We start from the raw sequence: 22,960 nt of genomic DNA on the forward strand, positions 1-22,960 counted from the left end.
CCAAAAAAGAAATCGCAAAATACCGAAAAAGTAAAATTTTGAAATGTAAAATTGAAACCTTAAAAAAACGCAGCAAATACGACAGCAAATTGTTGAAAAAAAAGTAAGATTGGACGTTCATTTTGTTGAGACACATTAATAGCAAAACAAAACACTTCATTATCAGCTTTTTACGGTTCGAAAATTCTACTAACACAATCAAAAACTTTTTAAAACATAGGTAGCAAATAGCCAGAAAATAGTCGCTATAGCATCGTAGATCTGCAGTCTAAAACAAACAATAAAAAGACAGACCAAAAATTACTATTTTCATTAAAGGATGAGATTTTATATTTTTAGATAAAGAATCTTTAAGTTATTGCTGCGTCTATTAGGCGCTCTCAAATAACCTTCATTTAGAGTGACATGCACTCACTTGACCTTATCTCTTTGAACTAAAGAAAAGTCCATTTCAAAATGAAGTCATTTTTGAGAGTGAGGTAAGTCACATGTGATCAAAGACTTGATGAACAAAAAAACTCGCTGAATGAACAAAAACTCGCTCCACTAAGAGCGAAAAATGACGTCACGCACGCATTCTAGTTGAAATTGTATGAATGAATGAACAAAAAGCAGATTTGAAGTGGTTGTGACGTCATATGGTCGTAACAAAAATCTTGACCACGAAATAGAAAACATAGCAGGACAAGTATTGACGTACAATTCAAAGAATTTTCATTGAATAAACAAAAAACTAGGCCAGGAATGAACTTAGATTTGATTGGGAAACCCATTTAGAAAAAAATCCGATCCAAAAAAATTGAAAAAACAGTAAAACCAAAGTGAAATTGCCGCATGTGAACAAATATCCACTAGCGAGAAAGCGAATTTTTGTTCAAACACCGTTTTCTCACTCTACTTTAAAATTAGAGCGAAAAAAAATCACGCCGCAAAACCACTCGCTTTTTGCTCCATTTCCTGTTTCGGCGTGACGAAAATCACTACTCCAATTTGACTTCAAAAATCATGAGAATTTGTGAGCAGATCTTAAAAAAGACAGCGCCCCAATACAATTCAAATTCTTTGAATTGTAAAGACCAAGAGAAGGCTAATAATAGCCCCAGCTACCGCTGGGTGGCTATTAAAAACAATTACACAATAGAGAAAAAGTTGACCAAATGGTTAAAAAGCAGTAATGAGCAGTATAGTAAAAATCATTTTACAATACAGTATAAAGCCTTCTAATTTCATACGAGACAAAAAAGTCTTCAACTCAACGAAGCGCATGAGAAAAAATCTCATCGCGCAGCAAAAAAAACAATTGTCCATATCGTCAATTTTCAATTTCATAACTATCGCTTTTAGTTTAAAATGCTGCATGAAAAAAGTACTTCCTGTAAAAACACACAGCCAGAAGAATTCGGGAAACGACTCGAAAAGTAAACCCTGCCAAGTAGAAAAAATGTCAGTGCACATGAAACATCCTTCCTTGTTCCAAAGAAAACTCTTCTTTTTCGCGAATAATGTTAACGAAAAAGTCCGATAAAACTTGTCATTACAAGAAAAACTTGAGCAGCTTATTCAGCTTAAGATTCAGAAAATCGAAATACTTTGCCATAACTGCCAAAATGTCAAAAGAAAAATGTCCTTCCTGCATGAAAGAAACAGAAATTTTCAGGAGTCAAAACGAAGAGCCCGGCCAATAAAACAAATTCAGTGCGTAAAATCATCTATATTTCTTCCAAAGAAAATCAATAAAATTAACTAAAATATCCGATAAATATTCAAACTCCTATCGTTACGAAAACGTCAGTACTGATATAGTTGAAGCCAGCAAAATGGAAAATACACGACATTGATGCAAAACTAATTCTATATGAACTCACAGATGAAACTCGAAACTTCAAAACGTAAAAATTTTCCTTTATTAGGAAAATATCTGCAGTTCATCTGTTGAATTAAATCAAACAAAATTAGCCAAGCTAATAATTTTCATCAAAGTCAACAAAAACCTCAGAGCAGCATTTCGTTAAACGAAATTCAGCAACCAAAAAGGTAAAAAATTGAATTATGTCTTTCATCTTGAAAATTAATAAGAAAACCCCTAATAACAGAGCAAAAAAGATTATTATGGTAGCAACACAGACATTTTTGAGAGAAAACGCAGGAGCCAAACACTACAATTTTATGGCACGGACACCTTAAACAAAATAGTTAAAAACATCTTCAGATTTGTGAAAATCAAAAATGAATTGAAAAAGTAGAAAAGTTTGTACGTTCCAGATTTTATCCGCGTAGGTTCAACAAATACATTCTGCAAAAAAGCAAACTTCCTGGAAAACGAAACGCTTTAGACTGAAATCAAAGGTTCAAAACATCGAAGTAATTTGCCAAAACTGTGAAAAAGGTTAAGGAAAATGAGATTTAGACAAATTTTAATGAAATTTCAAAAATTTAAAGCCAAGAAGTATCTGGAAGTTCAATAACACATAATTTAAAACCCTGACGGTACAAAGAACGACGTAATCAAGTAATCAAACTAAACTTATAGACAATATAGACAAAAATCGGTTTTGTACATGTAGAAATTTATGAGAGAAAACACACCTGAGGTCAAAAACAGAGAACGCAATAGTTAAATTAGTAAAGAGCCGTTCCGATTTATTCTGAAAACGACAAATCCGTTTTCTAAAAAAAAGAAGTTATTGAAAAACAAAAAAAATACAAAAAATTGAGATGAACTGAATTTGCATTTGAATCGCATTATTGGGCTCTCAAAGACACTGTAATATCAGCTCTATAGAGGTAAATAATAATGCTGCTTTGATATTATTTCAAATTGATTATTAATATTATTTGATTAAATATTATTTGCGATGATTTAAATGTACAAAAAACGGCCAAAAACACTTGTTTAAAGTCAAAGTCATTCGCTTAACGTAACGCATGAACCAAAACTTCCTTTACTCAGCAAGTATTAGTTCAAAAAACAAAACAGACTAACGTCGGATGAATTTAATTTAGGGGTGCAGCGACCTCCCGGATAGCAGTTAGATATCTCAACCACTAAGCCACAACTGTGTTGTTCCTCAGCCGCTAAAAATCACTTTTATATTAGCAACAAAATTCATTTCAGAATGCGAGCAATTGAAATCACTCAAAATGAAGAAGTGAAGCGTGAAAAAGTCACTTGATAAGACCGAAAGTTCTAGAGCAAAAGTCAAGCAAAAATTTTGCATAAAAAAGACCAAAACCTTTACAATGATTGCTTCGAACTTCGTTCGAGAGCAATTAAAAGATTCCCCCTTCGAATCGTAAGACCGACATAAAACCAATACTCCTCTTCGAGTAGTAAAAACCAAGAGAAACCATTGATAGCCCCGCTGTGATCGCAGCTATAAATAAAAAACATGTTTGAAAATGGGGTTTTGTCACACACAAAAGAATAGAAAAAGGGCAGAATCAAAAACATTTGAAAAAAAATCAGCCATTCAAATTCAAAGCGTGCCCGATTAATGCCGGACGAATTCTTTACGACGGCGCTAGATCTTGCAAGATAGCAACGATAGGGTTCGGGACTGCCAGGTTGTCAATCCACATTATAAGTCCATCGTTCATATACTTTCTTTTCTATTTCAGAAATTCAAGCCACCGTGTACTTGCGCATTCCATGGTTAAAAACCTCAACTCTTTCATGTAAATTCAAAACTTTTTAAATAGCTTGTATAATAAATAAATTTTGCTCTCGCAGTTTTAAGAGATAGATAATTTAGCATTCTTGTCAGCCCCTGATTTGAATCCAAATGTGGAATAGAATTCCGTTGAAATGTCCAAAGCAAGAACAAAAATATTAAGATGGCCCCCAGTTGTAATTGGTACCCGACAATAACATATCTTTGATCAGAGTCTCTATCGCAGTTTTCCCGACCAATCTCACGAAATACATGTGCTCTATCACTTGCGCTCCAATACTGCGAAGGGCTGGAAGTCGCAGAAGAAGTTTCCCCAGTCTGCCAACTTGGTCTGGATAGGTAAAGTTGATATACTCCTCAAGAGCCAGAGTGGCCTTTTCCTGGATTGACTCAATGTGACTGTCGTCGCTCAGCTCGGCCGCATCTGGAAATAATACCATCAAATAACACCATAAATAACACTACACAAGTTCAGGAAAACCGTAGGGAAACCGGATCTATGCACCCACCCAGCTTAGTGGGCATATGAAGATTACCCCCCCCCCCCAACTCTATACAAAGTAACCTTCTATATAGACGACAAAATTGGTAGCTGAAAGCAAAAAACACTGCGGTCGCTGCAGAAAAGATCCGGAAAACCTTAACTTTCCTATTACGTTCAATTAGTTTGCCTGTCTTGAATTTAAATTAAATCTACCCGTACCTTATACATATCTGAGTGAAAATTACCCTTCATGGTCGGAAAGAACTCCGCTTTCTTCCACAGAAAGATTGTTTGTCAATTGTTTAAACTTATTAACTTAATTTTAATGAGTTAAGGTAACGTTTTATTTCGATCCAACCAAAGTGCATAAAAGGAAAGTTTTAATCTACAATTTGCCTTACCCAGTTACGGTAATTTTGGCTCAGTTTTTTATCGTGAAGATTCATATTCTCATGCTGGTATGATTCCAGCCGCTGAATCATAGTATTTTGACAATCTGAATCTTCGGCGGGTTAGTTTTCAAAATCACTGATATTTCATGAGTTATTGTCCAACAATCCCGCTATTCCTCTTGAACAAATCACCCATTGTGAGTCATCGCATGAATCAGTTAAAACATGAAATAGTTGAAACGAATTACAAAATTTTGTAATTGTTTATCGAGGAAGGATTGCTCAACGCAAAATGACAAAAAAGTTCACCCCTTTTCGAAGAAGGCTCGAAAACCAAAAAAAAATCTATTTGCAACGTAAAAAAGATATAAAAAAATATAAAAGTAAGGAGGAACTCTTTAAAAAAATAAATCACAAAAACTGTGATTACAGAAAGTCTGTGAAAGTAATTACAGAATGATTATAGAACGTCTAAGTTACCGACTTGCCCTTGAAAAGTTGGATAAGTACCGACCTCCCTGTTTTATTTCCCGAGAAATATTACGGGAAAAACCGCATTTTCCTCTGATTGCTGGCCTTTTCTGAAAACAAACAAAATGCTGACCTGGCGTGAACAACACAATACACTTCATACAACTGTATTCGGCGTCATCTACATTCAAGTTCTTCAGTTTTTCAACTTGCTCCTCTAGGAGTCGAATCTGATTGGCCAACGTTTCCTTCTCTAAAACAGAGGCTGATTGGCTGGAATTATCAGACGGTTTCTGTTGAGAGGATGAAGATTGTTTGGAGTTTGCAGGAGAGTTGGAACTTCGTTTGGATGTGGTGGCGGTGCTCGATTGTTGATTGCTAGTTTGATTTGAAGCAGAATAGGGATTTGTTTGTGATAGACTTATTAGTGGCAGGTAACATTGAGCAGCATTAAGCACGAACAGTTCGCTCCACGTTAACCTAAAATATTACAAGTCAGCGCTAAAAAAAATGAACCAGGCAACTTTTAACTATAATAAATGATCTATAAAAATAGATGCTAGGAATAAGAGTCGAACGGTTGCAGAGCAGAATGCTTCATTTTGATTGGCCAAACAATCTGATTAATTGAAATTGAAGTACTGCAAATGTTTAAAAAATGGCGAGCTAATCAGTTGTTGTCTCTTAATTATCTATAGTGCGGTTGGATTGTACACGGGGGTGTAGGCAGGTTACGACTAAGGATAGAACTTCCATACGATGTTTTCGAGCTATTTCAATCCAGAAAATGTCTTAAATTATGTCTAAAATCGACCAATCAAGGCAGGAAAAATATTTATTTTTGATTATCATTGGCATTCGCCTCTACGCTCACACGGCTCTAACAGAAACCTCCATAAAAATAAAGGGCATCTCAAAAACCTGTCTATCTAACAATCTCGGAGCAAAAAATCCTTGGAACATTTGTTTTAAAACCATTTTTCCAATTTGGCTCTCTGAAAAAGTCAGGCTCGTACTGTTTCCAGCTTGATAAACAACCATTGAAAATTGAAATACACTATATACACAATTTGCTAAATTGAAGTGTACGCAGCAAACTTGGTTAAGGTATAGCGCGTCAGCCAACAATGAACAGTTCGGGGGAACTTTGTAGGGTTGTAAAAATTGAGTCTCAACTGGCTCATTTTGTCATTTACGTACAAAACTTTATGGTTCTATAAATGAGAGCAAACCTCAAGAGAGCGACTTGGTCGCTGAGAGGGAGTTGTGGGAAGTATGGAATGGAGCTGGCCCACTGGACTGCACAGAAAAGGAGTCTGGCAGCCATCTCACACACTGTCTCTACACTGTGCCCACTACCAACGCTACTCTCGTCACCACCACCATCACGTGAACCGTTCCCACCACCACTGCTGCTGGGTTTCTGAGAAGTCCGACTTCCAACGGAAGAGCAGTTGGAGGAGAATCGTGTTGATGCTGAAAAAATCAGATTTAATAATCTACTCTTTACAGAAGTCCTAGTTCAAAAATTTCACAGAACTGCCTTTAATGAGAGACCTAACAGAGCTCAAGCGACAAATGAGAATTACAAATGCAGACAAAAATTCTGGAGGAGCGGTAAAGAAAACATAGCTGGATGAATCCAGAGTTCGCCCGCAAAATTTTGCATAAAATTATCTGGGCGCATAATTACATACAAATCGACAAAATTGTTACCTTTTTGGCTTAAAAAACATTTTTTGCCCTCAGAAAGACAATTGAAATAAAAATTCCTTGATAAAGTCAAACTAAAAAGCTGAATACCTGAAAATTGCTAAGCCACCAGACATTCAGCAATTTTGATACTCACAAGAGAGAATTCTGATACTAAGTAATTTTTTGCCGGAACAGAGAAAAAATTAAGCTTTAAAAAAACTCTAATCTATTGCAGCCTGCTTCAGTCGGGGGAGGGGGGAGCGGGTCCCCCCCCCCCCAGCTTAGTGGTCAGATAACCTATAGCCCCCCTCCCAATCATGGTAATTATACTATAATGGGGGGGGGGGCTATAATTTCATGGGGGGGGGGGGGGCTATAATGGGAAAGACCCGGGGGAGGGGGAGTAACTAAATTCACTAAGGGAGCTCCAAATGACGCCATTAAAGGCAATTATATACCACTATAACCACTAATAAAATTTTAAATGAAAAAATTAGACCAATATCGGCTCACTTTTCAGTTCACTTTTAGTAGCAAACTGCCGTCACTTCAGCTGCTGACACTTGTGAATGAGAGAGAAATTTAGATCACGAAATTTAGATTAAAAAATTTAAGGGCGCAAAAGTAACTCGAGAACTCAAAACAGTCAACCAAAGAAGAAAGACCAACATGTTTACAATAATTGCTTAAAACTTCGCTTGAGTGTAATTAAAAACAACTCGAAGTCACAAAAAAAGATATTGTTCCAACATTTTTTTCAAAATGAGGAAATGGAGGTCACAGATTCCATTGCAATTTAAGATAACCAACCGAAAAATGTTGTAGTTAAACCAGTTGGGTTAAATGGAGATTTTTCAATAATACTTTACAGTTTCAAGCCTAAAAGTTAACAATTTAAACCATATGGCCAAAAATTTCAAAAATTGAATAAAATTGTTCTTTTTTCACAAATTTTTTTGTCTCTCTGTTTTCTGCTGGTTAAAAACGATTGCACGAATCATTTTTTTCCATCAAATTGATTTTGGGAAATTGAAGACTTCAGGCAAACTAAAGCTCTCAAAATAGCAAAAATCACAATTGAAAATGTAATAAAATCAGAAAAATTAATCCTTTTCAAAAATCTGCAGTTGATTTTGCAAAAAATTTATGTTTCCTATCTTTTTATCGTTTTGATTGGTAGTATTTATAATGTCAGAGCAGATAGTTCGAACTAATCTTCTCTAAAATACTGAAATAGAGATGAAACTGAAAGTTAGAGAGTTCATGGATTGTAAAGTTGAAATATTTATGTTCATAATTTTTTTTTTCAAAATGAGAAAAATCCTTTCCATTTCAATGTATTTAGAAACTGCTCTTTGGACTGATCGTTTCCAGTCTTTGGGAGTTTCTGTAAATTGAAACACTGATCCCTTCAAAGATAGCGAAACAAATGGAATAAAAAACGAAAATTTCTTTTGAAAGAAAAAGATTTTTTTTCAATTTGCTCTCAAACAAAATCATTAAAAAATTCTTATTTCTTTAAAAAAACTTATTTAAAACGTGAAAAGGCCAAAACGTAATTTAATTGATAATCAATGTTATTCAAAGCTGTTAAAAGAATGCCTTTACGATGAGCCTTCAAAGTTTTTTAACATATCAAAAAAATTATAGAGGCAGAATGCAAAAACTGCCAGAAATATTAAAAAGTTAGAAAATTACATAAGTTAGAAAATTTTGCTATAACTGCGGTTTTAAATATATTCGAAACCAAAACTGCGTGAAATATCAAAAGGTACAAAATATTTCGAAATAATTCAGAAAGTTCATATGCAATTTTAGAGTCAATTTTAGGATTACCGATACAATTGCCTCAAGACGTCCTCATATAGTTTTCTAGAGACATTCAAGCCACATAAAAACGGTGGAAAATTTTTGAGTAAAGATTAAATGCCAAAAACAAAATTTTAAAAAGACCATTTTTTGATAGTTAGGATTGTAATTGTGTGTGAGAGCGCTTGTGTGGGTGTATTTATGGGTGTGCACTTTTTGTGAGCGATGAGAGAGAGAGAGAGAACGAGAGAGTTAGTGTGAGAGAGATAGTTCCTTCACATTTTAGACACAAATAGAGGCAGAGTGCAAGAACTGGCCAAAAAATAAGACAAACTACTCAATATTTGCAACAAATTGCGGCTTTAAATGTGTCCAATACCAAGTGTGTTTGTAAATCTTGCTGATAACATGTTCGTTAGATTATGAAAAACAATTTGTCCCATTATGCTCATAAAACATCAAAAAATACGAAAAATGTTCAAAAACTTCAAAAAGTTCAAGTCAGATTTGTTTAAATTTCATCATTACCAATGAAATTGCATCAAGAGGTCCACATCAACTTTTGAGCAGAAAAAAGAATCAAGACATAAATGAGCGGTGAAGAACCTTGAGTACAGATCAGATGCAAAAAGAAAATTTTGGTTTGCTCGCGTGTTTCTTTGTGTTTGCAATGCGTGTGTAACAGAAATAGAGAGAGAGAGAGAGAGAGAGAGAAAGAGTTAGTCTGAGAGAGTTAGTTCTTATAAATATTGGACAAAGAGTCGAGAGCAAAAACGGTCAGAAATCATGGAAAATTTAAAAAAATCTCTACAATAATTAGAATATTTGCCACAAATTGCGTCTCTAAGTTTTTCCAATATCAAAACTTTTAAATCTCACCGACGACACATCTAGGCAATTTTGAAAAATTATCTGTCCCATTATGCTCATGAAATAAAAAAAATGAAAAAAATTAAAAACTTTAAAAAGTTACGTTTCAAAGTTTAGTCTCAAAATCACAGTTACCGATACAATTGCCTCAAAATGTCCACAACCAGTTTTTTAGAAAAGAAACAAAAAAAACCTAAATGAAAAGTGATGAACGTTGAGCAGTGAACAATTGGCCGGAACAAAATTTTAAAAAAATGCTTTTTGGTGTTGGGCTTTGTATTTGTTTGTTGCAGTTTGTTTGTGTAATGGTGTAATGTGTACTTCGTGTATGTGTGGTTTGTATGATTTTTCTGTGTCTTTCAGATTGTAATACACTTATCTTTCTAGAGTTTGTTCTTCTGAAAAAAGACAGCATATTTTTGGTTCAAACAGTACAAGTAATGCATGTAAGTTGCTTTCGGATACTCCCAACGGTTTCTCTGACAGAATTTAAAAGTTGTTTTTGCAACCTTTAGAGGTATGTTGAAACATTATGTGCAACGCACAGACTCGCGCGAGCCGTCTTGTTTCAATATATAATTAGAATCATTTTTTAAGAAACTGGTCTTTCCCAATTTCAGTACTTTAAGTATAAAGGCCAAACAAGCCATTCCTTGACTTTTATTAACAGCTCAGAGACTACACCTGATTGAGAACCACCATTATGAAACAACACTGTCCTCGCGGTCAATAAATGAGACCACGTTACAGCTTCTTCAACGCTATTAAACACTTTTTTAATGGGTAAAATCAACTATATACCGGTAGGAGGTTCAGCTTTCAGCAATAGTGACACCAACTCGGAGTACCCCCCGTATGATAGTTCTGAATCAATTCCGAATCCCACTTCATTCACATGACCAGAACTCCTCTCAGCAGAGTAGCTTTCGCTCTGTTGCACTGTGGATGCCGAGCTTGAGTCATCTAGTGGACTCTGGCATTGGAGTCCGTCGTCATGTCCATTGGAATTGTGTCCATAGCTATGGCTATTGCGACCATTCGCAACCGGAGATCCATTGAAGTGTCGATTTGGGTTGCCATAATGGTTACCACTAACAGAATTACTTTGCATGTTTACTGATGACCGTTGATTAATTGCATAATTTTGCGGTTGGATGTTAGAGTTTTGTACATTTCCGACCCGATTTCCAGTAAGTTGTAACGGCTGTGAAGGGTTTCCATCATTGCAAGGTTGCATTTGTTGATAAGGAGGCGGATTAGGTGACGCAAGAATGCGGCCTCGTTGCACAGCTAAAAAAGAGAAGTGGTTTCTTCAGGAACTGAAGTAAAGCCGCTGCGATCAAGAATTCACTAAGGACGTGAATTGATTGGATGTTATTAAGTGACGCTTCGATTCCCATAGGCTTTTGTCCTCAAGTCCAGGACTCAAGTAGTTCAAATGTATTACTAAGTGCAACTTGAACGCGTGAAATAATAGAACAGCGATAGTCTCAAGACATTTTTCAAGTACAAAAGTTATCTGCATTTTCCACGAAAACGAGCAAACAGTGTCTGTGGGCTATCAAAGAGCCCATGCACAGTTGAATATTAATATGATTGACCACTTGAGATTTCGGAAAAGCGCAATTCTTGGTGGAATGAACATAAATCTATAAAACGAATTTAGCGCACCTTCTCTGCGCATGCCGACTTGTATGCACTTGGCGAGTCTACATCCTTGGCACTGGTTGCGACTCTGCTGGTCCACAGGACACAGTCCATTACTTCTACAGGCATAACTCAGACCTCGTCTCACAGACCGCTTGAAGAAGCTCTTGCAACCTGCAAACACACAAACTAGAGTTCCAATGGAGACAGTAGCCTTTTTGGACTGATATGCGCCGTTATAAACGACAAATGGCTATTTTTGACTATGTAAAATCATTTGTAAAAAATAAACAGATATGTGTAAGAACTAATTAATTGAGCATATTGCTTACCAGTAACTCAAGAGCATTTCTTCTCAGCCAGGAGAAAAATCACGAAACAACCAAATAAAACAAATTCGGCAGAATCCTTGCAACCATTGTTTAACTTTCTATTTTCCCCTCTTTTGTCGATAGATCCAATATAACTCTTGCAAAAGAATTCCTGCAGAAGTACTTTGTACTACATATCTAGGGCAGAGGTTTTTATTCAAACCTCTGACGAGACAAAGAAAATCGATAAACCATGACTATCGCGTTGCAAGAAAATAGCTGAGACTGCTTAGTTGACCAACTGTCTCATATTACCAATTAAGACAAAAAATGAATACATTTATTGTGATGTCTTAAATTGAGTGAGAAAAAAATGACTAACTTATGATTCGCTTCTAAAAGCCAACCTCCAATAATGAGGAAATAGAAAGAGATATCCTCAAATAATCTTAAATGCTCAAATTACAGTAATCAAAATATTGAGTCAGAAAAATTTATATGCAGCCAAAAAGTGAAACAATAAGAATACGCACTCCAGAATTATAGAGTGTCTCAGCTCAAAGCCTCGACAGCTCAATCAGAAAATTGCATGAAGGAACCAAAATCTGATTTGAAGTGAGCGTTACCAAATGATCAAAACAAAGAGCTTGACTATCAATTATAAGAAACATAGCTGGAAGATTGCCAGAAAATAGCCGCAATAGATTTGTAGATTGGCAGTCTAAAAAAAACAGTAAAAAAGACAGACCAAAAAATTCGTCTTTTCATTGAAGGCTGATATGTTATATTTTGATTAAAAATCTGTATAAGTTATTGCTGCCTCTATTAGCTGATCTCAAATAACCTTCATTTAGAGTGACACGCACCCATTTGACCTTATCTCTTTGACTTAAAGTAAATAAAAGTCAATTTAAAAGTGAGGAAGTCATTTTTGAGAGTGAGGTAAGTCAAGTGTGACCAAAAATTTAATCACGCGCATGAACAAAACAACTCGCTAAAAATGACGTCACACATGCAATTCAGTTGAAATTGCATGAACGAATGAACAAAAAGTGGCTGTGACGTCATATGGTCGTAACAAAAAATCATGACGACGAAATAAAAAAAAACAAGAGAAGGCCAATAATAGCCCCAGCTATCGCTGTGCGGCTATTAAACATCACCACAGCGAAATAACGAAAGCATAAAGAAAGAACAAAAAATATTCAGATCTGACTCCTTCACCCGGAACTAACGCCAAGTCAATTGCAGTATTGGGCAAGTCTCATTTCATTACCGATTCAGAGCTATGATCATGTCTCTTTTAACACTTGGCTGTCTAAACTCAAGTCTTGGCCAAGAATTGTCAAGCATAAATCCAAGTCTTGGCATGTCAAAAATAGGTCCAAAAAACGCGAAAATGTGACCTCCTCTTACTTTCCAAGACTTTTAATTAGACCTGGCTAGTGCGTAAATAGACCTGGCCAGTCACCATTCAGTGTGAAAAGTGATGACTGCTTATTGCTACTCATATAGTAAAAAAAATCAAACCAGTTCAAAAATGGTAAACGAGCTCACCAACATATAGCCTAATTATCACTCATGGATAAAAACCCAAAAAAATAGGAAACAGCAAAATATCAATACGGGCCAAAAACAATTCGCAAAATCTCATTGTTGTTATATATACAGCCTACAGTATCGGCGATAACAAACCCTCTCACGCATAGCCAACTTGACCAAAAAATAAGGCCAACAAAAAATGAAACTAAAATGAGAAACCATTGAGAAGCCCGTCCCGCAGAAAACTGATTACTAAAACTTCCTACTTCAGGATTATTATTGAAAACTTTTATAGAGTAAAAGCCAATAATAATGAGCGCAAAGCTCTCTGCAAAAAGGTCAAAATCTTGAAAACGTCCAAAAGACAAATCTTGAAAAAACTCCGTTACAATTTATAACAAAAATAATTGATATTTTCCATTTCATCATAGCCATCCAAAAAGTTTATTCAACAAATTTTGTATTTGAAAATTCTGAAACTTTATTTCATTACTCACAGCTTCACTCGAGAAATTATTGGTAAACGGATAAAATGCTAAGAAGAGCTAAATTATCAAAAACTTTTGTTTTACAAATCGGCCTTGAAAATTCAACTCTAAGGGCCTTTTGACATTCCTGTTATACAACTTCAATTATTGGAGACTGATCCATAATCTTCTTCTAATAAACGAAATGAAATTTAGGGACAAATACAGAAAAATTAAGCGAAAACGGCCAAAATGCAATTAGCGCACGCATGGTCATTCGTATAATGCTTTGCGTAAAAAAAAATTAAATGCCATCATTTGTGAGTTGATTACGCGTAGTCCTGTTCAAACACCAAACAAAAGCAAAAAAAACTAACCAAAAGTTTGAGAGTCTGAGTCAAAATTATCCTTGCGACCAATGGGTTCCAAAAACAAAAAATAATCAATTTATCAATTTTATTGTTATGGCGGCTGAAACAAATTATTCTTTTACGAAAACAACCGCAGTAAAAACAAAGGTAAGTTGAGGAGACAAAAAAAAATCTAAAATTGTGTGCACTATTCAGTAAAAAAAGCGAAGAGTGATTCAAAAAGGCAAACTTTGCTCATTTGTGCTTTTAGGTAAAAACAACGCCGTAACAAATAGTACTCCCAATGTTTCTACTCATGTAGTTAAAACCCAAACCGAAGGCCGATAATACCTCGGCCATCTATCGTTCTCTTACTAAAGCAAGAACCGTTAATTAAAAGGTAACAAAAAAGGTAACAAAACAATTCTTTAGAAATAACACTTTTTTTTATCTTATTGATCGTAATCAAATAATTTGTGAAGAGAATTACCTTCACAAGTGAACTGTCCGTAATGCTTGCCACTACTTTTGTCTCCACATACAACACATTCGACAATTTTCCCATTTATAATAAGCGGTTGGCTTTTATTATCGTAATCTCCGCGACCATAATACCCATCGTTACCCGGCGAATCCACCGATCCAAGAGCTATTTCCAATTTTGTATTTTCGGAGTCGGAAACCGAATTTGATGTGGTTGCGTCCATGACCGAACCTTGCGATGACGCAACAATTGGCGTCCCTTCAGCCGAATGAGTTCCAAAGGCCGAGAGATGTGCTTCTTCCGAGCACTGACAAGGCTTCCCGCAATCAATACACGAGTTATTACTATGGTTGTGTCCACCAAAATGGTCATAACCTTGACCAGCAATTAGGTGACCATTTTCGTCCGTTTGATAACTTTCGACATTTTGCACATCATAGAACTCCAAATTTTCAAAATTTGACACCGCTGAATATTGATGAGAATTTTCACTACTAGAGGTCGCAACAGCATGCGTAGCGTTGAAACCAGTTGCATAATCCATAACCTCGTAAAATGTTGTATCTAAGTCAGATGGATAAATGTTTACATATTCAGGATTTGACGACGCATCTTCTACAAAATTTGAAACCCCAGAAGCCGTATTTTCGTGGTTATGCACCACAGGTCGTTGCTGACTCTGCAGAGAATTCTGAATTTCTTGGTAATCATTCACAACATTGGAATTGTTCAACGCTTGATTGCTCACTGCGTGAACTATTTGACTGATAGTACTATTCGCCCCATTGCTTACTGATAGTCGTGGCTTTTTGTGTTCAGAAGTTGACGCTTTTGAAGACGTTTGAACAGATCCAGTATAGTGAGGCAAAGGTTGGTGATATTTGAACCTGTAATTCTCACTTTTATGTATCTGAGTTTGATCTAACTGATGAGTCATCGCATGTCTTCCAGTACTCCGCTGCGATTGGATTACCGATCGATGTTGCGAGTCGTGCCCTGATGACGTCACATCGTGGACCACTCTTCGATTCGTGTCGGGTCCATTGGGTGGATGGACATGGCTTAAAAATGCGTTCGGCGACAGATCGCGCAGGTTGACCCTCGACGAACTGCTGTCGTTGAAATCTCGTTTCACTCCACGTTTCATTGTTTCTTTCGCCGTTTTCTTAGCCTAGGATTGAACATTATTACCCCCATGTCACGAATTACAGGTGTAGTTTTCATATTATATTCCTTTGAGTTCACAAAAGGCTCTTAATTTTAGATATGAACAATTATTTCAGATTTGAGCAAAACTGTTTTTGGTTTACAGTCGATCTGAGAACGCAAAAGGCACGTAATTACTAAAATCAACAAATCTACACGAAATTAAATGTATAGACAGGCTAGTTAATAATGTTATTAATAGACTACTAAATAACCTGTTCCGGTTAATTTGAATTAAGTCGAGAGTGAGAGCAGAAGTTCGGGTCGTGGGTCGGTCAGGTCGCGCGGGTTACCCCAGTTCCTCGATAACCAGTGTCCTTAATTTATAAATAATTCCCAAATACGCACAGATTATGTTTACTTACCAAGCAATCGCTCACCAAAATCTTCCACTTCGATTATGAACCCAATTTTAAGCAAGGAAATTTAATAAAGAGCTTATATGCAAGTTGGAAATTTAACAAATTCTAATAAACGTTTGTCTGAGATAGCCCAAAAGTAATTCCTAGCAACTAGCATTGTGAAAACCCACTCAACATTAAGTTTCACTTTTCCTCACAGTATGTTTCTGAGCTCCAGAGAAATAGGTTTCAACTATAACATACAGCCCTGGCGAATTTCATTTATATTTTCCTGTGTTTCATATTTCATTGAATCAGATATGCTTTAAAACGTACAAAAGTCGGCTATAGAACTGGAAACATATAAACACCGATAAGAAGTTATAGCCAGAGTTATTCCGTGAAACATTTGGTTAAGAGAGAATGTTGTTTAGAACATTCACCGATAACAACTCAAAGCAATTGCGCCCGAGCTAGCTCAAAAACATGAGGATATTGAGAGTTATTAGGGTACGTTATGAATCGCATAATTTTGGCAACTTTTGTCCAATGCAATTTCTGTTAGCCATGGTCGCTTGATTAACTCATAACAACCAATATCAATGATAAAGACCCCAAAAGGACGGGCGACGTGAATTTATATGCACGATAAAAGATTTTTCAGAAACATCTTTCACTTTTTGTATTAGGTTCTCAAGTGTCGCGGTATTGCTACAGGCAATCACAAAATGACAGCTGGTTCGAAAAATATCTACAAGAGATGGGTATGAACAAGTTTGAACTGTATAAATTCACAATTGCAGATGTATCTAGAAGTTTGCCCATAATTTTGAACAATATGAATATACAACCTCCCAAAATCTTAATTGCAGTCACGCCGTGGCTTTCTCCAGTGCATCAATAACTTATCAGGAGGAAGATATAAGAAGTTTTATTCAGAAGGCCTTGAGAAATGAATGTTTAGGCTCTGATTTCCCAATTATAATGTTTTTCTTACGATTTTCTAGTTTAAAATATGGATTGGGCTTCTCGTTTTTGAACACAATTCTGCAAGCATTAACAGTCTTCATTAGTGACACCTGCCAACGGAATTACTTCCTTTCTACGCTATTGTTTTTTTCGCAGTAAAACCCGACGTCAAAATGGAGCGAATAAGAATTTATTGCCTGGCCCGAAGTTTCATCCATCACTAACCACCTGGGAATCCTAAACACATCAGTTTTAAAGAGCTCTGTGATAAATATTATTACTAGTGATGCCCATTGATTATTTGTCAAATGTTCGTTTTTTTTTTGGATTTCCGTATGCTGACCCACCACACACGAGCAGAATCAACTTGCCCAAAAACCTACAAATAACAGAATTCATCAAATTGAAACACAAACTATGACTGGTTAATTTATGATTGACCCTTGTAATCGATTCGTATTCAATCAATTAAATCAATCTCCCAGACTCCCTAAGGCCACCAATGTAACGCGCTAAATTTCATGACTGAACAAGTTCTAATGATTTCACAGTCTTTCAATTTAAACGATTGAAGGAACTTTGAAACTATTTTTTAGTTGAGAAGGAAATTGGAATTGCTTTAGTAAAGAGACTGACTAAGAGGCTGAGAAAAGCGATCACATTCACTTTGCGCAATCTGATTTGTACGATAGCAAGTTTAAAGTGGACGGCACATAGAGAGGTGTTGTTTTTTTTTAATCAAGAGCGGTTGTGTTGCCCGTTGTCTATTTCGTGCAAATATGGTGACTATGGATTATTTAATCACTCAAAATTTAACAAAACCAGAAATCTGACACTCAACTTTAAAAATGTTTGATTGAAAGTTCTGAAAAATAAGTTGACTCTTCGAGACAAGTATAGAGCGCCGTTATCAGAAAATCTCAGATATATGTTCGAAACTTTTCATCTGTTGTATTATGAATTATGAATGTACTTATAATAAAAATATCAAATGGATTAGTGAAAATAAGGCATTGGACGCCTTCAATAATTTCGACGACATGCTACCAATTACATGATTCTTGTCTTGAAATCTAATCCCGAGAGTTATCTCATCTTTATTACTTACCGTAGTTAAGATACTAAACAATTCGGCAAACTCATCGAACAATATCCATTTGTTAGCCACACAGGTGCCCTTTCAGTTTTTAACAAAATTTATGTCCCCAAAATTTTTGATATGGGAGAACTTAACGATAGCCCCACTTCTTTTGTTGACCAATTTCGATCTTTTTCAGGTCATCCCAGAACAACATATGAGGTATTAAATGATAGAACTCATCTGGGTTTTCATTAGAAACAGAAAATGACAACAATTTAGACCAGTGTAAAAACGTTTACTCAAATTTTCCAAAATTACTCAGCTTCGATCGTTTCACACAGCTTGCGTCTTTCGATGCATATCCCAGACGTACAATTACTTTAATTATCTAACCCTATCTGTGTATAGGTTACAAAAGCATATCTGAGTATAGGCTATAAAAATTGCGCTGTTTGAAAAAAATAGACTAAAATCCAAATTTTTTATCAGTTATGGTCGCCTTTAAAAAAATGTTATTCAATATTCCTCTCATTTGAAAATTTTGAAACCTGATCAACAAGGATCTATTTTTTTTTGAGATCTGGACATTTGCTTTTAATAGGGTTATGAATTCACTTCAAATTGGGAGTCAATCTTAATTATCTTAGTACCCCAGTCGAGACCAGATGGTTATCTTGCAAGATTCCGCCAGAATCTTGCAAAAACTGTCTATCTTGCAAGATCTGGCAGAAAAATGGTTATCTTGCAAGATCTTCCAGAAAAATGGTTATCTTGCAAGATTCTTGCTAGTTCGTTCTGCTCGAGCTGTCCTCTTATTGGCTCTCATTCATGCAACACATTTCATTTTGACCAGAAATTTACTTAAGAATCAGTTGCGTTTTTTTAAGAAACATAATAAATTTAAATAAATTTTTAATCTGGAAATATGAATTATCTGAAGAAAACAAATTAAAATCTGACTTTGAGAACCGTTACCACAAAATAAATTACTATTGAAGACTGTTTTGTTTTTCAACTTTTTCAAGATTTACAAAACTACACGTCTAGATTACCTTTTCTGATGAAAAAATTGTGATATTATTATTTTCATCTTAAACAGCTTCCTTTCATTTTATTCAGCTCCTTGCGCTTAAGTTTTCTTGCCAATGCCCAAAAAATGGAATTAATCACCGCTTGCCATTTTTTTGAGCTTCGAAGGACTTTAGAAGAGCTTTCGCGCAAATCTCTTGCTGTCAGAATTACTCGCAATAATCAATTCATCTTGTAGGATCTTGCGCAAAAAAGTGGATATAATAGAGGATTCTGACAGAGAAACGATTATCTTGTAAGATTCTGGCAGAAAATTGCTATCTTGCAAGATTCTGGCAGAAAAATGGTTATCTTGCAAGATTCTGGCAGAAAAATGGTTATCTTGCAATTTTCTGGCAGAAAAAAGGTTATCTTGCAAGTTTCTGGCAGAATGAATGGTTATCTTGCAAGATTCTGGCAGAATCTGCCAAAATCTTGCAAGATAACCATTCGAAGTCGACTGGGGGTACTGTTAAAATTTATCCCTTCAAGAATTCATGAAACAACATCAAAACCAATGACTGAAAAAGGTTTTGAAATAAATTAGTTTAAGTTGGTATCATAACACGCTTTTGGTAACCTCTATCTTGAGACTTATGCGTATATAGGGAATCCCTTGAAAATGGGAAGCTACTGAGACATTTTGGTTCCTCCGAAAACTCACAAAAAGTCCTTTTTTTCAGACTTGAGGTAAAAAAAATAGTTGCCGCATTCAGCACAGCTTGTCAAAGCACACCAAATAGTGGTGAGGCTAACTTTTGAAAGATAGGGTGATATGATGCATCGTATGCTGTCGAATGTGAATGCGGAACATTCTGTGCCACACACAGAACCATACGAGTCCTCTTGTTCTCATTTTGGCTAGCTTCTCTTATGAGCAAAACAGTTTAGAGTTGAAAATTGAACTAACATGAAATCAAACTTATAAAAGGTATGTTGTAAATTAAGATAAACAATTTTAACATTTCAACTCACATAACACGGCAAAGTTAATAAATAAATACAAATTATATTGAAATCAAGATTAACTAAAACGGTGGCTCCATTTGTGGATTAAATGTTGTTTCAGAGGTATAAAAATCAATTTCATGTAATAGGAAACGATTGACAAGAAAAATATTTATCTCATACAAATAAACGTCAAATAAATGCATAGAATTTGATCTCTGCCCTTTAAATGAGTGTTGACAAGGTTCATATTTTGGTCAGGCACTTTTTACTGCACCATACGAGGGCTTGCAATGTGTTCTGAAACGCATCTGAAACAAACCATTTTGGAGACAACAATGATGTATTTACCGCCGAATGACCAATATATACGAATATACCAACTGAACAAAGCTTTTCGAGATAGCTTCCAAAAAATGATCACACATTTTTTCGATGATTCCTGTCAATTCTTTCAATCAGTGCTATATCACTACCAACAAGGAGCCATTTCGTATTTTTTAGTCAAGAGAAGTGTCACTTCAGGATTAAACTCTTAAAAGAATTAAACTTCAAAACCGTGCTTTAAAAACAATGTGCTTATTATATTCCGTATCGGAATCATTGCGATAAAAATTTATAAAAAGTTTTGATCGTAAGTTGAATATAGTTTTGCACCTCCACTTTCTTTCCGCTGCCGTAGAGTCCGAAAAACTAAAAACAAGAACGCTTACTCTGCGCATGACCATTAAAAAACATGAAACCAGATAGCTGCTGATAAATATCTAAAATGGGATCGGCACAATATTGGAACTGAACCTTAATCTCAAATAATTCCACGAGCTAAAAATTTATGCGTTGCTGAACCATGAAACAGCCAGATATCCAGAACACAGCCTTAATTGACCCGCCTACCCTGTAATTGGATTTTAAAATTCAAAGAGATTGATATTCAACAAATGGTCAGTCAATCTCTATACCGAACTCGAGTTGGGGTTTTCGTTATTATGTTCAATCTACTTTGCTCTTCTACATTGATGTCTAATCTAATTCAATGATGAGATGGTTCCAAAATAAAACTATTAAATGGTTTTTCCAAAGGAAATTCATCTCATTTAATTACGCAATCAGGTTAGATTCTAGTAAACGTTGTCGGACGTTTTTCGTTTTCTTTCTACTTTTTAAAGACCACCAAAACCATTATGCTCAAGGTCGACCTTCAAAATAGTTGAAGTAAAAACATAAAATTTGCTCCTTTAAAAGCAACATTTCTTCTCTTATTCAAATTCTTTGCAGCGTTTGCTCTTCCATTTTTTGGTTAAGTCATTCACAAACCGTTTGTTTCATTTATTCAACAAGGAGGCTCGGTAATGTGCGTTCGCACATAATGTTGCGACCCCGCTCATCTACCTTTTTTACATAATTGTCTACCAAATGAGGAAGATTTTAAAAATTTAACATAACGTTCAACAGACCAATAGATGAATAAAACAATCTACATTAGAGGGCAGGTGAGACCTGTCATTAATGTGACTACCACAAAAGACGGCGATAAAAATCAAATAAATACAAATATTAATGACGACCATAACTCGGCCATTTTTAAAACAATTAATAACCAAATCAAATAAGAATCAAATATAACTTATACTAAAAATGAACCTGTACTTTATTAAAACGAATAAAGAGACTTTTCCTCAATGCGACTTGGTAACAAGTCGAAAAAAAAAGAGCAAAAGGAGCAAAGTTTAAAAAAATCGTTGCTTTTTTTAAAAAAAACTAAAGCCAAACTGATTGAAAACATAATGTATCAACTGAACTCACTGAGAAACTAATTTGTACCTCCATAGAAAGTTATTGAGTATATATCACACGCCTACAAAAAGAACGACAAATACAGGCAAAACAAAATTCAAAATTTGCACGAAAACGGAATCCCAACCATTTGAACATTGAGCTGTTCACTAAGAAAATTTGAAAAAAATGATTGCGTTTTGTTTCAAAGGCCATCAACACCGCCCATTATTGAGAATCCGTGAAAAAAAACAAAAACAGTTAAAAACTGGGCAAAGAAGCAAAAAACACGAAGTTTTTGAAAACTCTTGAACCAAGAACAATGATCATCTGAGGAAATTAAAGCCATAATAAAGAGCAAAGTGTAGTTCACTCGATAGGGCGCTGACTTGACTATAGAGATACCAAGCTACAAATTAACAGAAACCAGATTGGCGAAGCTCAAAAATCCATTCCTTTTTTTTTAAAAAAAAACAAATGTTTTCAAAATTCATAAAAAAAGTAAGTTTTCAACAGAAAAAATAGACAGTTTATCTTGCAACTTCTTAGAAAACTAATTGCGCCCATTATCAACGAGAATGAGTCACATAACTATAAAATACCAATAAAAACAAGTACTACAAGTAGAACTAGTAAAATTCACAAACAATACGAAAACAGTGCTGAAGCCATTGAATTTCTAAGATATTTTCCGCGAGAAATTTAAGTCTTCACTTGCGTCTACTTTGAACATCAGGTAAAATCTCTTTTAATTTTATTTGTAAAACAATAATTGGCCATTGAGACCTTCAATTACCCAAAATATGGTATACGACGACAAAAATAACTATACAGGACGAAAAGAAAAATGATACCAAAATCTGCAAGTGAACGGTGTCGCAGCCCTTAAAACCATAACTTTTAAAAAACAAAAAATACGTTCAATGGCGTATTTTAAAAGCTTTTTTAGTTGGATTTTTCAGTATTGTCACAGATTACCAAAGAAACAAAAAAGAGCAGCAAAAATGGACAATAACGCACAAAAACGACAAAACTTTGTATAAAAACCCGTAGTACCATATCCAAGAAGCCGTTAATTAAAAACACGCCAATAGAATTAGTTTGTATCTTATATGAAATTAATGAGGGTAAACTAACAGTTGACAAAAATCAGATAAAAATTGATAAGTTCAAAAAATCGCTGAAATTTTCTTTAAACAAATATATTCGATGTTATAAGGGACATTAGAGAACAACAGAAAGGAATGCATTGCAGAAGTGCAATTACACCTTTTCAGAAAACCATTTGGATCTTTGATTAGTTAGACTTAGCAATCAGACCGCAAAGGATAACAATTGAAGGCAAATCACAAGAATTCAGTTAAAGTTTACTAAAATTCTT

General features: G+C 35.2%; 1 protein-coding gene across 2 annotated transcripts; it reads right to left on the bottom strand.

Moving 5' to 3' along the window:
- Positions 1 to 3,662: 3,662 nt before the first annotated feature.
- Positions 3,663 to 15,795, bottom strand: LOC142342877 (uncharacterized). 2 transcript variants are annotated; one of them, XM_075394518.1, is made up of 7 exons: positions 15,765 to 15,795; positions 14,200 to 15,364; positions 11,064 to 11,213; positions 10,194 to 10,682; positions 6,251 to 6,494; positions 5,152 to 5,498; positions 3,663 to 4,095 (listed from the first exon to the last, which is right to left on the bottom strand). In XM_075394518.1, the coding sequence occupies exons 2-7, from the start codon at positions 15,338 to 15,340 to the stop codon at positions 3,830 to 3,832; spliced, it is 2,637 nt and encodes an 878-aa protein (XP_075250633.1). In that variant the 5' UTR covers positions 15,341 to 15,364; positions 15,765 to 15,795; the 3' UTR covers positions 3,663 to 3,829. The 2 variants fall into 2 exon arrangements, with proteins under 2 accessions (XP_075250633.1, XP_075250632.1); XM_075394517.1 differs by lacking the exon at positions 15,765 to 15,795 and adding an exon at positions 15,615 to 15,731.
- Between the last annotated feature and the right edge of the window lie 7,165 nt (positions 15,796 to 22,960).

The sequence above is a fragment of the Convolutriloba macropyga genome, chromosome 7 (assembly GCF_964194025.1).
Source record: "Convolutriloba macropyga chromosome 7, txConMacr16.3, whole genome shotgun sequence".
Taxonomy (NCBI): domain Eukaryota; kingdom Metazoa; phylum Xenacoelomorpha; order Acoela; family Convolutidae; genus Convolutriloba; species Convolutriloba macropyga.

Bases quoted from the DNA above. Each gene is read 5' to 3' on its own strand.
- LOC142342877 (XM_075394518.1), bottom strand. From the start codon at position 15,340: ATGAAACGTGGAGTGAAACGAGATTTCAACGACAGCAGTTCGTCGAGG. The intron at 10,683-11,063 runs GTGCGCTAAATT...TCTCTTTTTTAG, and splicing joins AGTCGGCATGCGCAGAGAAG to CTGTGCAACGAGGCCGCATT. The intron at 4,096-5,151 runs GTCAGCATTTTG...TATTATTTCCAG, and splicing joins TATTGTGTTGTTCACGCCAG to ATGCGGCCGAGCTGAGCGAC.